The following is a 16,123-nucleotide window of genomic DNA, read 5'->3' as shown; positions in this document are numbered from 1 at the left end:
ACTTCACGAAACGAGAACATCCCCAAGGTACAATCTGATACTAACTCACGCGATCACGATCACTCAGAGTCTCCATGAGTATAGTATTGGATCTTGATCCATTTCACCATCGGCTGCCTAGTTATTTCTCTAATATCGAGTGCGACGTCTGGATCCTCATCCCACATACCTTATAAGAGTCTGGATCTGTGTCTCACGAGTGCCAAATCAGAATTCTACCTTGAGCTTCCGATCACCTTTATCCCACACATGTCGGAAAAAGGATTACTCACGCATCTTGTGCACGATAGCGATACTGTGGCATTATACCCGTCTGGTAGTACCAACACGGTGGTCCAACTCCGAGGCCATGTATCTAGGTAACCTACCTCAGTGGCGTATAATGATCTCCACGCGTATCCTAAAGTCACAACCAACAAGTGTCTGAACAGGCCTCCAATAGGTTCATCGTTCCTCAAATCCTTCGAATCACACTACTCAGGATGCTAAAACCTGAGAGTGCTACACTTCAATGTTTACTTACTTGAAAAGCCAAAACGCCAAGCACGAAGATTTGAAGTTCAACTTCGGATTTCCATGCAGTGCGCGTACCCACTCGTCCCACGCATGCATGAGATTCTAAGGATAATTCAGTCCAGATAGGAATACTATGGTTCCTAACAACCAACTCAACTGCGATCATCCTACTGACGTTCCAGATAGATCTTAGTTCTTACTCGCCTGAACGCCCAACGCCAAGCGTAGTTCTATGGCTTCACTCGGGGTCAGACGAACAACAACTAACAAGAACTTAGGTTACTGCATTTCACGCTTCTACATCATTTTATATTCCATCTAGCGTAGTTCTAGAACTTAAATATAAAATGATAAGAACAGAATTACATATCCTCTTCTATCGACCGAATATTCAAACCTTGCCCAATCGTAAGTTACCACACTCACACACTCTACTAACCTTCACTAGGAAACTACTCTCGCTTATGGTACTTCAAGTTGGACCAGGATCTAATACTTCATCCATCCAATTATTGTCCGTACCAGCTGTCATACCCCAAATTTGTCCTACCCCTTTACTGCTAACTGGCTTAAGCTTTGCATTCATATACATACATCACTTAGGTCATAACTCACACTCATGCATTCATATCATTGGCGCTATTCAAAGGCTAGCAAGAAAAGCTCTGTTGCAAAGAATTTTGATCAGAGAATAAGGAGACTGAGGTATAATCACGTGGTTCTATGTTCAGGGAAGTCCTCCTGGATTGGGGTTTCTCTTTGTCTCAAGTCAAGGCATTGATTGAAGGATACGGGCTTGCAAATCATCCGGTTCTTTAAATCAGGGTTTCTTTGACCAAAGTCAACCAGTTGACTTTCTGGTCAACATTTAATCAGGAATGGTTTCTATGTGTGAAAAGCTTCTCACACTGACTAGGTGGATGTGTTTGTTTGACTGGATTTGGCTGGAAGAGATTTAATCGGGAATTTCACCAGTAATCGGAGAAAAATCAGAACAGTTGACTTTTGGGTCGAAATCGGGAAAATTAGTCAAATATTGACTTTTGGTGGAAAATCGGTCAAGAAAAGTCGAGGAACGAATAAAATCAAGAGTGTGACAAAAATTGCCAAAAATAGAAAAAAATCAAAAGTGGAAAGTTCCATACTTAGAAAATTTTTTGGCCCTTAAAAGTTTGATGAACAGCCCACTTCACCATCAGTTTACACGTGGCAAATGACATATTTTGAAGAAATTTCCAACATCAAAGTTGTTCCTCTCATGGAGGAGAGCAACTTTGTAGTTGGACACTTTTTAATTTGAAGCTTGGTTGAAGAGCTATTAAGTTTTGAAGTTGAGGTTTTTCATTCGAATCAAGTCATAAGGCTGGGCAGATTTCTGGGCATACGTGAAGCATTTCACCAAACACGTGATGTGCCACATTTGAAGCCAATCCTAGGGCAATACAGGAACCTCAAAAATACAAGCTTGGTGTCATTCTTTTCTCCTCCATGCCCTCTACACAATGAAGGAAAAATTGAATCAATTGAGCAAATATTGAGTCAGTTACGAGCCTCCAAAGTCACTGCCTCACAAAGCCAATAGTATGCATCTGGCCCAGTCATGACTTGCTGCATGCGCAAGGCATTTGCACAAACACATGGTGTGCCAACTTCAAGTGCATTTTTCTCCCTCCATAGGTCTCTACTTTGGACAAGCTTGATCCTAAAACATTCATTGCCATGATCTATATCCAACAAGATCAAGATCATAAATTTTGGACAAGTATGGGATGAGAAAGAGGACTTTGAAGTCATGCCCTGATCAAGATCACTTCCATGCCATGCACGTAGGACCAAGCCATGCCATGCGCGCGTGGGTTATGCACCAGCCATGCCACCAGGTTCCATGATATTTTGTGAAAGTTCCAAGCCTTATCTCAAGAAGCCTCTAACACAAACATTATTCCATTACATGCCCTCTTTACAATGAGCCCGAAAATGAATCAAATAGTGAACCATAGCTTGAGATATAGATGAGCAAAGTAAGGGACATGGACATTCATGAGACAAAGCTTTGGTCCGAAGCTCTAATGCAAGGATAAGGCTGCAACATGCACTAAAGTGTATTGCCATCATCACTTGCCATTAATGCCCATGCATTCACTGATTTCACAAAGGTGATACAAAGCTTACTACAAATATACAAACTTGCTCACTAAGTTTGAAAAGGTTACACTACATTCATGCCTATCAAAGTACCACATTAAAGAAAACCAAAAGAACTCATGCTGCAAGCTACACTCTAAAGCCCCACACTCAAAAAAACCTCTCTATTCTCCATACACTTGCCCTATATAAACAACCTCCTCTCACTCAAGACTCACGATTGACTCTCCCCACTTTCTTCCTCATCCCATACTCTCTTCTCTCTTCCTCTCTTTTGCATTTTGTTCTCTCCATATTCCCTCCACCACTCAGTTCACTCTCCCCTCCATCAGAGTTAGTTACGAGCTGTAACAAACTCCGGCCACCGCAACTGCCACCTCTAACCAATTCCCTCTACCATCCTCATCTCCAACTTTCTCTATCATCTCCATCTCTCGTCTGCACTCATCATCACTGCCATCAGAAGAAGATGCCTGGTAGTGGAGCATTGTGAAGTGAATCTGTTGAGTCTACCAAGCTTGCATCAGGGAAGCCAAAGATCGAGGAGTGGTTTGCAAGAAGAAGAGCGTCTTCATCATTCTGCTAAAGGTCTCACCAAGTAAGCATCTGAAACTCTTTGAACATTGCATCCAAATGCTTCAAAACCATATGCATCTGTTCATAATCTTGTAATCCATGCTAGATCTTGATTCTGATGATGTGATGCGTTTTATGTTCTATGCCTGTTGTTTGGATGATTGATTCGTATATTTAAGTTCAATGTAGCGTAAGATTCATTTTGATGCCATTAGCATACGTTTTGGTGAAGATGTTAGATGCTAGGGTTTATAAATCTCGCTCGGTTCATGGTTTAGAGAGAATATTAGAAAGAAATAACGGCAGATCCGTGTTCTACGTGCAATTCCGAGTGGAACAGTACTAATTTTGTTAATTTCTGCAAACTACCACTCGTCGCCGCCGCTGGACTCATCGGAGAAGACGACTGGAAAATACTTCCGGCGTCTGTTATCCTCTTTCCCTCTTTTCGTTCCGCCGCTTACGTGGCTATCCTCCACTGGTTCACTTTCCCATCCTCTTGCATTTTGTTTTGTGTTCAATCATTAGGTGATGTGTTGGCGTGTTATTACTGGCTCAGGCATTCTTTTGTCATTTTGTGATTTAAAATTTCAGTTGGCCAATTGACATGATGTTGATGCATACATGCGTTACATGATAATAAAAAAACCATGCAATAAATAATGCTGAGTAAAGATAAAATAAAATGAAAGTAGGAGCGTTGGTTAGGGATTGGGCCTTGCGCTGTGGGCCTTGTCTGTTTTCTGGATTGCACCCTTATTTCGCTAGCACACCACCATGCAATAGGACTGGGCCCTAGCGCCCTTGCTCTTGCCACCCCCTATTTTGAGTCCAGTTCTGCATTCAGCACAATAGTAGTTCATAAAATGCTTCTGCACCCCATGTTGATAATGAAAATAAATAATAAAATTTGGTTTTTCTTTTTGCTTTTAAAGTTTTTGCAACTAATATTTCCTTGTTCTTAAATAAAAGTGACAAAAAATATTTTTCTAACCAATTAGATCTCTAGAAATTTTATTTCCTTTGAGTTGATTTTTTTAATTGTTGTTTCTTTGATTTTTGATTGGTTGGTAAACCATGATAATAAAAATAATAGTTTTCTTTGATAATTCAAAAATAGTTCTAAGCATGAATAAAATACAATTTGCTTGTGGATATTTTCCTTCTTTAGTTTAGATTTTATTTTCTTATATTTTGTGAACTTTTTTTATATTTTGTGAGATGCCTATATTGCCCCTGGTGCTTCAATGATTGTTTCCCTCCCTTAGTATATCTTCTTTAGATTTAGTTTAGATTTTAAGCAAGAATTAGAATAACATTAGATTAGAGAATAGGTTAGTGCCCCTCTTTCATTCTTTTTCTTTTCAACTTTTAAAATACTTAATAAAAATCGATGAAGATCATACTGTTGCTTTATTTCAGGGTAGGAAAGAAATGATTGAGGCGTAGGCCTCGATGTACGTTCTTTCCTACTTAACGGAGAAGAAATGATTGAGGTGTGAAGCCTCGGTGTATTTCTTAACCGTTATTTAGAGAAACGATTGTGGCGTAGGCCTCGATGTGCGTTCTCTAAATATGCAAAACAAAACTCTTTTTGGTATGATCTAAGTCACAAATTAAACCCCCTTAAAAAACACCAACCAAAAACACTTCAAAAAACCTAATAAATGTTCAGACTTAAAACAAAAGTGAGGAAGTGATGCGAGACCTTGTAGTGGGTTCTCGTCATCATGGAATTACCCTAAAAGATACAAACCCATCTCTTTTTTCTTTTCTTAAGGGCAAGTTATCTCCGCTCCATTGCATCCTAGGCTGTCCCCTTGTGCAAGAGCGTGAGCGTTAACGCCGCCCAACTAAAAAACACAAAAACAAACAGAAAATCGTGAGCCGAGCTACGGTAACTCTGATTCCTGAAAAGGATACGTAGGCAGCGGGGTAGGGCCCGTGCGAGTACAATTCTTTATTTTCCCTACCTTTTGCATTCATTTCGCATATAGGCTTAGACATAGATACACACCCTTTAGATAGAAACAAACATAGGTGGATACCATCGAGTACGATGGGCGCGAGGGGTGCTAATACCTTCCCCTTGCGTAACCGACTCCCGTACCTTGATTCTCTAGTCGCGAGACCCTGTTCCTTCCTTTGTTAGGTTTTCTGATATTCCTTTCCCTTATGGGATAAATATATTGGTGGCGACTCTGTTCATTTTTTCGCGAGCGTGCGACAGCTGGCGACTCTGCTGGGGATGTTGCTAGACCTGTTGCTGGTCCATCCATAGCGAGTCGATCCTAGCCTGCGTTTGTTTGTTTATTTACTGGGTGTTTATTTGTTTTCATGTCTATACCTTGTATATATGTTTGCATGTTTATTTTTTCTGCTTGCATATCATGTTTATTTCTGTTTGCACATCATGCATATGGATTATATTCTGTGTTCCTTGGGGTCTTCTGTTCTGTTTTGCAGGTTGGGTGGGATGTTCTATGAGGTAAAAGGCCCAATACCCAGGCCAGAGTGACACATAGGATACCTAGGATAGAGTGGATAGTCATGACGCCGATGAGATGTCAGGTCTTGTCTAGTGCGATCATGAGACCCACGCCCAGTCGAGGTCCAAATGGGGTATCATTGTTGGCATGTAGATGCAACAACATTGGTGCCTCAGGAGGACTGATAACGCTGGTTGCCATTTTGACCTACCCTGACCTAGACTACACCCGTGAGTGGGGAGGGATATACATGACAGGTACCGTTGGTGACTATTTGGTTCTGTTGGTGACTAGTTGGTTCTGGTTGTTGACTATTTGGTTCCGTTGATGATTATGGTTCTTCTGGTTCTCTGATCTATGCCGGACCTTTGATCCTATGATATCTTCTTGCTCAGAACTATTGCCTTGGTCCCTCTATGTCGTGGGGACCCAATCTGCATCATTTTCATCATAGCATGTTTACATTTCAAAAAAAAAAAAGAAAAAAAAAAGAAAAGAAAGAAAAGAAAGAAAAGAAAGAAAAGAAAAACGTTAATTCTCATTTGCATGTCATTTTTCAGGGTATCCAGAAAATATCAATCTCTGTCAAGAATGGATAACAACGTGACCGTCAATCAAGGGGCTACAAGGCGCACACACACCTATACTTTCCATCGCGAGGGTATGGTTCAATTGGGACAATTGGGTGAATTGGTCACTGGTCATAATGAAACAGTGTTCAGTGACAATTATGGCAACATATTATCTCTTCTGTATTCGCGTGTCGACGAATGGGCCTTATCTACTCTTCTTCAGTTCTACGACCCAGATATCCGTTGTTTCACATTTTCGGATTATCAGCTAGCTCCCACTCTTGAAGAGTACTCTTACCTCCTCAACATCAAGATTCAACACAGAGTGCCTTTTGTTTGTGTCCCAGAGAAACCTAGGTTGGATTACATTGCCAACGCTCTTTATTTGAGCTTGGGGGATGTTCATGATAACTGGAAGAAGAATGGTGATACTCATGGCTTCTACATGAGTTTCCTGGTTGAAAAAGCTCAAGAATTTGCTGACAAAGGAATATGGGAGGCTTTCAATGCTATTTTGGCCGCTCTGATCTATGGAATTGTGATGTTTCCCAACATTCACAAGTTCGTTGATTTGGCTGCTATATGTCTTTTTATGGACAAGAATCCAATACCCACCCTATTGGCTGACACATATTATTCCATTCACTCTCGGCATGGTAAAAGAGGGGCTATTCGAGGTTGCTTGCCGCTGTTATATAAATGGTTCAAATCTCACTTACCTGCTAGTGGTCCGTTTGTTACCTCTACTCAGAAATGGTCTCAGAGAATCATGGGACTTACTGCAAACGACATCGTATGGTATCAATTCCGAACAGGCATATCTGAAGTCATTATCAGGTGCGGAAACTTTGGTAACGTCCCGCTCATTGGGACAAGAGGATGTATTAACTACAACCCAGTTCTAGCTCTTCGTCAGTTGGGCTATACCATGAAGAGTGGGCCTTCGGATAGGGAGATTTACCAATCCGTATACTTTGAGAAGAGAGCTGACGCTATAGCGCTTGAGGAAATCAGGAAGGCCTGGAATAACATTCATATAGGTGAGAGATCCACTCTGGGAGCCAAGAATGCCATTGCTATGGAGCCCTATACCGATTGGGTTAAGAAGAGAGTCAAGACACTTTTGTTACCATTCCCGGAAGTTCCTCTCTTGTATGCACAACCTCCGAAGATATCAGAAACTATGGTGTCAAGAGAACGTTTTGACCAGGTCCGCGTCGCCAATTTGAGACTGAAAGAGAAAGATAGGGATATGGATTTGAAGCGCTATTTCCTTAAACAGACAAAGAATGAACTGGCCCGTGAACTTAAAACTCTCAAAGGAGAGTCTTCTCAAGCCAGGAAGAGAGTTAGAACTGAAAAGGACGGGAAAGCTGTTGTTGCTTCTACTGAAGACCCTCAAAAGGTTATAGAAAAGGCTATAAAGGAAGAAAAAGAGAAGCTCAGACGAGAGTATCAAGAAGACCTGAAAGCCCACAAGCTCCGACTGGAGAAAGAAACCAAGTATGAGTTGAGGACCATGAAGAAGAAACTGGAAGAAGAGACCACTCAGAGAATAGCACTTGAGACCCAACTGAAAGGAAGTCACCTCCGCACCGCCCGACTAGCTGAAGAGAATGTCAAGCTCAGAGACCAAATGATGAGTGAAGCAAATGCACTTGAGAAGACCTATATCCCAGAATGCAAAGGGTGTGACGAACTTAGGGATTGCTGCAAGAATCTAGACACACAGTTATTCCGAAAGGATGAAGTGATCCAAAGCCTTGTCAAAGGAAGAGATCGGGAGGCTACTAAGAAGCTATTTGACGAAACAAAGAAGTGGAGTGATGCCCATTTCAGACAAGGATGGCCTTTGTTCTACATTGAGATGAATTGATAATTGAATTTCGTTTGTAGATCACCACCAGATTTGTTGGATGGGGTCTCTATTGCTCTTTGTATTTGAACATTGTTATTTGTGTTTGAACCCACTCGCCTTAGGGGGCTATTATGAATGAAATGAATTGCTGTCAGTTTTCACTAAATATCTCTCTCGTCACGTTGTTATTTGTTCTTGATTATCAATCTTACTTTGGATACCCTGGAAATGACACAACACATCATATGCACACATGCACTCATACATTCACATTATCACATTGCATTTTTCAGGTTATGGCACAAGAAACTAATTGGGGTCCTTTTCAGCAACAGATTTCTTTCCCGACGACGAAGCTGACTTTCTTACATCCTTACCGCACCAGGAGCAACGAGAGAATCATGGAACAATTTGAACAGAATCAAGCTGCCCTCCGTAGGGATATGGATGTTATGGGGGAAAGAATGGCCCAACTTATGGAGACTCTCCATGCCGTTGTTCAAGGACAGGATGAACTCAGAAAGAGTGTCGCTAGTTTGGTCAAAGATACTCCTACCAATTCTGCTGACGGAGGGGTGAAAACTAAAGAAACTCCTGTTAATGAGACACTGAAAGTAGTGGACGACCACCATGAGGTTATTGATCTTGAACATGATCTTACTGCTGAGTTGACTGAGACTGCTAAGATGTACCAAGCTCTCGAAGAACGCCTTAAGGCTGTTGAGGTTGCTAAAACTTCGAGTTTCGACACTGCTGCTATGTGCCTGGTACCTGGGATTGTTATTCCCCCGAAGTTCAAAGTGCCAGATTTTGACAAATACAAGGGAGTCACCTGTCCAGAGACTCACATTCGTTCCTATTGCCGTAAGATGGCTGCTCATGCTGAGAACGAGCCCCTGCTGATGCATTTTTTTCAGGATAGTCTCACTGGAGCCCCGTTGGAATGGTACATGAAACTTGAGAGGTCTAATGTCAGTACTTGGGGACAACTTGTCGACGCCTTCTTGAAACAATACCACTACAATACTGCTATGGCTCCCAGCCGTGCCCAGCTGCAAAATATGTCACAGAAATCTGAGGAGTCTTTTAAAGAATACGCCCAGAGGTGGCGTGAACTTGCGTCCCGTGTCCAACCTCCTCTTTTGGACCGCGAGTTGATTGATCTGTTTATGGGGACTCTGAAAGGGCCGTATCTTCAGCACATGGTTAGTAATACTTCTCCTTCCTTTTCGGATGTGGTCATCATTGGTGAGAGGGTTGAGAACTGTGTCAAAGCTGGTACCATTCAAGGTGTTACTAATCCCAGCAACTCAAGTGGTAATGGTAAGAAGCCGTATTCTGGGTTTGTGAAGAAGAAGGAAGGTGAGACTAGCACCGCTTCTGTTGACCAAAGCCGAACTCCTGCATATTCTGCTGTTCCGCCTCCTTATTATCCGATGCCTTATGCTGTTCCTGGTCCATATGTCCCTCAGGCATATGCTGCTGCTCTTCCACAACCATGGATGGCACCCCAACAGCCTTTCGTACCACAACAACAAGCTGCTGTTTCTCAGAATCGCCAACAGAATCCTAGGCCTCAAGGTCAAAGAGGTCCACAGAGGCAAAGATACCCTGACAGGCGTATAGATCCGGTTCCAATGCCGTATGCTCAGCTTCTTCCCCAATTACTTGCTGGTCAATTAGTGCAACTCCGCGAAATGGGTCCTCCACCCGACCCTCTTCCTCCTGGGTATGATGCGAATGCTCATTGTGAATTTCATTCTGGGGCTCCCGGCCACACAATTGAGAAATGCAGGGCATTCAAGTGGAAAGTCCAGGATCTTCTCGATGGCAAGCTCATCTCGTTCACTCCTACTGGTCCTAATGTGCAGAATAATCCTATGCCTCCCCATGCCGGTGCAACCAATGCTATTGAGTTATGTGATGATCAGATCCTAGTGAGTGATGTTAATGAGGTAAGGATGCCGCTAGCAGTTGTCAGAGAATATCTTATGCAACAAAAGGTTTTGTGTGAACTACATGATTATTGTTTGCAATGTTCTTCTAACCCTGAGGAATGCACTAGGTTGAAAGAAGAAATTCAGAAACTAATGGATGAAGGTGTTCTTAGAGTGGAAAGGGTCGTTCCTGTCGAAGATGTGGCTACTCTAGAGATACCTTACCATCCTGCTGAGGTGTCAAAGAATCAGAGCACTCCCTTGGTCGTTCGTGCTCCGAGTACTCCCTTGGTCATTCAGGCTCCGAGGACTCCTTTGGTTATTCAGGTCCCAAATGTTCCTTCGGCTTCTTCAACCTCGTCTATTATTCCCTCTCCTGTGAATGATTCTAAGGTTGTTCCTTGGAGTTATAATGCCGTGTATATTCGAGGGAAGAAACATGATTGTCCTCCAGTGGGTAATTCGAGCATCACTAATATTACTGGCACTAGTGGCATTACCCGTAGTGGTCGGATCTTTGCTGCCCCTCCTCCGCTTCCTAAAGAGACCAATAAAGAGGCTAGTACACAAGCAAAAGGAAAGCAAGTTGTTGTTGATCCTCCTGTGACACGTAATGCACAAGATGCCGAGCAACTCTTGAAAATCATTAAGAAAAGTGATTACAAAGTGATTGACCAACTTGATCAGACCCAGGCCAAGATCTCCATCTTGTCTCTCTTGGTGCATTCCGAAGCTCATCGTGATGCTCTGATGAAGGTTCTGGCTTCCGCTCATGTAACTCAAGACATTACCGTGCCTCAGTTTGAAGGGGTTGTGACCAACATTGCTGCTGGTAATTGTCTGGGTTTTTCTGATGATGAGCTTCCATCTGAGGGTAGAGCACACAACAAAGCGTTGCATATCTCCGTCAAGTGTCTGGATGCTGTGTTGTCTCGAGTTCTGATTGATACTGGTTCTTCTCTTAATGTGATGCCCAAGACTACTTTGTTTAAGCTGAGTATGGATGGGATTATGATGAGACCATGCACTATGAGTGTCAGAGCGTTTGATGGCTCCAGAAGGTCCGTAGAAGGGGAAATTGATCTGCCTGTTTTGATTGGCCCTCACATGTTCTATATTGCTTTCTATGTCATGGATATAAGTCCTTCATACACTTGCCTCTTGGGTCGTCCTTGGATCCATGCTGCTGGGGCTGTGACATCTACCCTCCATCAGTGTTTGAAATTTGTTGTGAATGACAAGATTGTTGTGATCACTGGTGAAGAGGATTTGATTGTCAATAATCTGGCGTCGTACCGTTATGTTGAAGTGGAGGGAGAGATACAAGAGACACCTTTTCAGGCCTTAGAGATTGTGTCGGTTGATAAACTCCCTGTGATTGAAAATAAGAAGGAACTCGGAGCATCCCTCTCGTCTCTGAATGATGCTAAGGCCTTCTTAGAGGCTGGTACTCCCCATAGTGCCTGGGGCAAGCTGATTGATGTTCATGAGAAGCGAGACAAGTATGGCCTTAGGTATCAACCATCTTCCTCTACTCAACTCAGCACAATTCCTGGAAAGAAGGTGATTCCCCCCATTTCTCAAGTGTTCGTCAGTGCAAGCACCAGTTCTGGAAGTCAAGTTCTCGCCGTGGATGATGGTGATGAAGAAGATCTCTCCAGATTCATTTGCCATGCTGCGCCTGGACAGGAACTCAACAATTGGACTATCTTGGACATCCCCAAAGTCACTTTTATGGAGATGTAATTTTCTTGTTTCAATAAGTCATATGCTTCGCCCTAAGCATTTTTGACCTCTTGTATAAAGAAGGGCCCCCATGTTGTTTCAAGTTGTCTAATATTGAATGAAAATCATATCTTCGCATGCAATTACTGTTCCATTTCTTTCTTTTTGTTTTTACTTTAAAAAACTTTTTCAAAAATGGCAAAGATTTCCCTTTTTTCTTCCTTTTTATGTGTTGCATTCTAAGGCATAAATCATCCATCGTGCAGATCCGGCTCGAACTCCATCAAAAATGATAATGTTACAGTTCCACGTCTTGATATCTTTGAGAATCCAATTGACCAAGCTGATGAGGATAGTGGGGAAGATTGTGAAGTCCCCGAGGAATTGGCAAGACTTTTGAGACAAGAGGAGAAATCTATTCAGCCACATCAAGAAGCCATAGAAATCATCAACCTCGGTACAGAAGAAGCAAAGAGAGAAGTCAAGATAGGTGCCGCTTTGGAAAGTGATGTAAAAAGAAGGTTGATTGAGTTGCTTCGAGAGTATGTTGATATCTTCGCCTGGTCATATGAAGACATGCCTGGTTTAGACACGGATATAGTTATGCACAGGCTACCTCTCAAACCAGAATGTCCGCCGGTAAAACAAAAACCACGAAGAACTCGACCTGATATGGCTTTGAAAATCAAGGAAGAAGTTGAAAAACAGTTGAAGGCTGGTTTCTTATCTGTGTGTGAATATCCCCCTTGGATTGCAAACATAGTACCCGTTCCTAAGAAGGACGGAAAGGTACGCATGTGTGTCGATTACCGAGATTTGAATAGGGCAAGTCCGAAGGATGATTTCCCTCTGCCTCATATTGATGTGCTAGTCGACAACACTGCTCAGTACTCGGTGTTCTCCTTCATGGATGGTTTTTCTGGCTATAATCAAATAAAGATGGCTCCTGAAGATATGACCAAGACTACTTTTACCACTCCGTGGGGTACGTATTGTTATAAGGTGATGCCTTTTGGTCTTAAGAATGCTGGTGCAACATATCAACGAGCTATGGTGACCCTTTTCCATGATATGATCCATAAGGAGATTGAGGTGTACGTCGATGATATGATCGCAAAATCCCAAACTGAGGAGGAACATTTGATGTATCTTGAGAAACTGTTTGCTCGTTTGCGTAAATTCAAGTTGAGGCTTAATCCAAACAAGTGCACTTTCGGAGTGCGATCTGGAAAATTACTTGGATTCATTGTGAGCCAACGAGGAATTGAGGTCGACCCTGACAAAGTAAGAGCAATACAGAATATGCCAGCACCAAAGAATGAAAAAGAGGTCCGAGGGTTCCTTGGGAGACTGAACTACATAGCCAGGTTCATTTCTCATCTCACTGACACCTGTGAACCCATCTTCAAACTGCTGCGCAAGAATCAAGATATCCGTTGGGATGATCATTGTCAAGAAGCTTTTGAGAAGATTAAACAGTATCTCCAAGAGCCGCCAATTCTCATGCCTCCGGTTCCTGGGAGGCCGCTTCTTATGTACTTAACTGTGCTTGAAGGATCTATGGGGTGTGTGTTGGGCCAACATGACGAGTCTGGTCGAAAAGAGTGCGCCATCTATTACCTGAGCAAAAAGTTTACCGATTGTGAATCCCGCTACTCACTACTCGAGAAAACTTGCTGTGCTTTGGTATGGGCTGCTCGCCGACTGAGGCAGTATATGTTGACTCATACCACTCTATTGATCTCCAAAATGGACCCGATAAAGTACATCTTTGAAAAACCGGCTCTTACAGGAAGACTAGCCCGATGGCAAATGCTTTTATCAGAATATGACATCCAGTATGTCACACAGAAGGCCATCAAGGGAAGTGTCCTTGCAGATCATCTTGCTCATCAGCCATTAGAAGAGTATCAGTCGATGAAGTTTGACTTTCCTGATGAAGATATCATGAGGCTGGATGATAACGAAGGACCCGAACCAGGAGAGCGATGGACTCTCACGTTCGATGGCGCATCAAATGCTATGGGCCATGGTATTGGGGCAGTTTTGACTTCTCCTCGTCAAACCCACATCCCTTTCACAGCTAGAATATGCTTTGATTGCACAAACAATGTCACAGAATACGAAGCTTGCATAATGGGTCTCGAAGCAGCCATTGATATGAGGATTAAGATCCTTGAAGTGTATGGGGACTCTGCCTTGGTTATACACCAAGTGAGAGGTGATTGGGAGACACGACACCCCAATTTAGTTCCTTATAAGGACTATATCTTGGAGTTGCTTCCCGCTTTCGAGGAAATCACTTTCAATCACATTCCCCGAGAGGAGAATCAATTGGCAGATGCTTTGGCTACTTTGGCAGCTATGTTCAGAGTTAGCTCCCCTAAAGAAGTGCCAGACATAAGGATCCTCCGTTACAAAGAGCCTGCCCATGTGTTCCCTGCTCATTGTCTCACTACTGAAGAGGTGTATGATGAAAAGCCATGGTATTACGACATCAAGAGGTATGTCGAGAAGCAAGAGTATCCCGAAGATGCTACGATTGGTGATAAGCGAACGCTTCGAAGGTTAGCATCCAAATTCTTCTTGTCAGGAGACGTCCTGTACAAAAGAAACTATGATTCAGTTTTGCTCAGATGCGTGGATAGACACGAAGCAGAATTGATCATGCGGGAAATTCATGAAGGATCTTTTGGAACTCATTCCAACGGACATTCTATGGCCAAAAAGATCCTGCGAGCCGGATATTATTGGATGACGATCGAAAGTGATTGTTATGTGTATGTGAAGAAATGTCACAAATGCCAAGTGTATGCTGACAGAATTCATGTCCCCCCAACTCCTCTGAACGTTCTGACATCACCTTGGCCTTTTGCTATGTGGGGCATAGACATGATTGGGCGCATAGAGCCACAAGCTTCGAATGGGCACAGATTTATTCTTGTTGCTATTGACTACTTCACCAAATGGGTTGAAGCTGCTTCTTACAAGAACGTGACCAAGCAACTCGTCACTCGCTTCATCAAAAAAGAGATCATATGCCGATATGGGGTTCCAAACAAGATCATCACTGATAATGGGTCCAATCTTAATAACAAGATGATGGCAGAGTTGTGCGAAGAGTTCAAGATTGAACACCACAATTCATCACCCTATCGGCCAAAGATGAATGGCGCAGTCGAAGCTGCTAACAAGAATATAAAGAAGATTGTCCAGAAAATGGTTAGAACGTATAAAGATTGGCATGAGATGTTGCCATTTGCTTTACATGGCTATAGGACTTCGGTTCGTACTTCAACTGGGGCAACTCCCTTTTCTCTTGTCTACGGCATGGAGGCCGTATTACCTGTCGAAGTGGAAATTCCTTCGTTGAGAGTCTTGATGGACGCCAAACTCGATGAAACAGAATGGGTTCAAACGAGGCTTGATCATCTCAATCTAATTGAGGAGAAACGCTTATCTGCTATCTTCCATGGCCAGTTGTATCAAAAGAGGATCAAGAAAGCGTATGACAAGAAGATTCGGCCTCGAGAATTCCACACAGGTGACCTAGTCGTCAGGAAGATCTTGCCAATTCACACTGATCCAAGGGGCAAATGGACTCCCAACTATGAGGGACCATACATTGTGAAGAAAGCATTTTCAGGTGGTGCTTTAATCTTGACAAAGATGGATGGGGAAGACGTTCCACTCCCAGTCAATTCAGACTCAGTCAAAAAATACTACGCATAAAAGACCCGCTAGGTCGACGTACCTAGGCAAAAATAAGGGCATCCTGGCAAACCAAAAGGGTTTGGGCAAAAATTAGGGATAAAACAAAAAGAGAAGAATAACCCGCTAAGTTGAAAACCCGAAAGGGCGACTTAGGCAAAAAGGGGTATCCCGCTGGGTTGAAAACCCGAAAGGGCGATCCAGGCAAAAGTTAGGGATCAAAAGCGAGAGGCTGCAGTCTGAATATCTTTCACAAAGGCCCCTATACGCCCTTGGCAGAACGGACAGATCAATCCAACCATTACCCTTCTGAAGCGAAGCATTGAGAGGATCGAAGATATGGGAATTGTAGCAATATCAGTTTTAATGGAAACTCGAGCATTTCTCTTTGCCATTTTGCTTTTTGCATTTTATTTTCCTTTCGCAACTACCTCATTTAGGAGTTGCTTCCTTGTACAGAAGCCTATTCACAGGCATTCCATCAATAAAATGATCTTTTGATAAGAAGTGTTCTTTCCTGCTTTTCATTTTTCGCATGCGAGGTGTGATTTAATTCGTTATTAAACATTGCATTGAAAACATGGGGAATAATAA

General features: G+C 42.7%; 1 protein-coding gene across 1 annotated transcript; it reads left to right on the top strand.

The window, feature by feature from the left end:
- The first annotated feature begins 6,317 nt into the window (after positions 1-6,317).
- Positions 6,318-8,243, top strand: LOC131659575 (uncharacterized). Its single transcript, XM_058928750.1, has 2 exons — positions 6,318-7,801; positions 8,195-8,243. Exons 1-2 carry the CDS (start codon positions 6,318-6,320, stop codon positions 8,241-8,243), a joined length of 1,533 nt encoding a protein of 510 aa, XP_058784733.1.
- Positions 8,244-16,123: the final 7,880 nt, after the last annotated feature.

Source organism: Vicia villosa, linkage group LG1 (genome assembly GCF_029867415.1).
Source record: "Vicia villosa cultivar HV-30 ecotype Madison, WI linkage group LG1, Vvil1.0, whole genome shotgun sequence".
Lineage (NCBI taxonomy): Eukaryota > Viridiplantae > Streptophyta > Magnoliopsida > Fabales > Fabaceae > Vicia > Vicia villosa.
The sequence above is the reverse complement of the archived record's forward strand: the minus strand, read 5'-3'. Positions and strand labels throughout refer to the sequence as shown.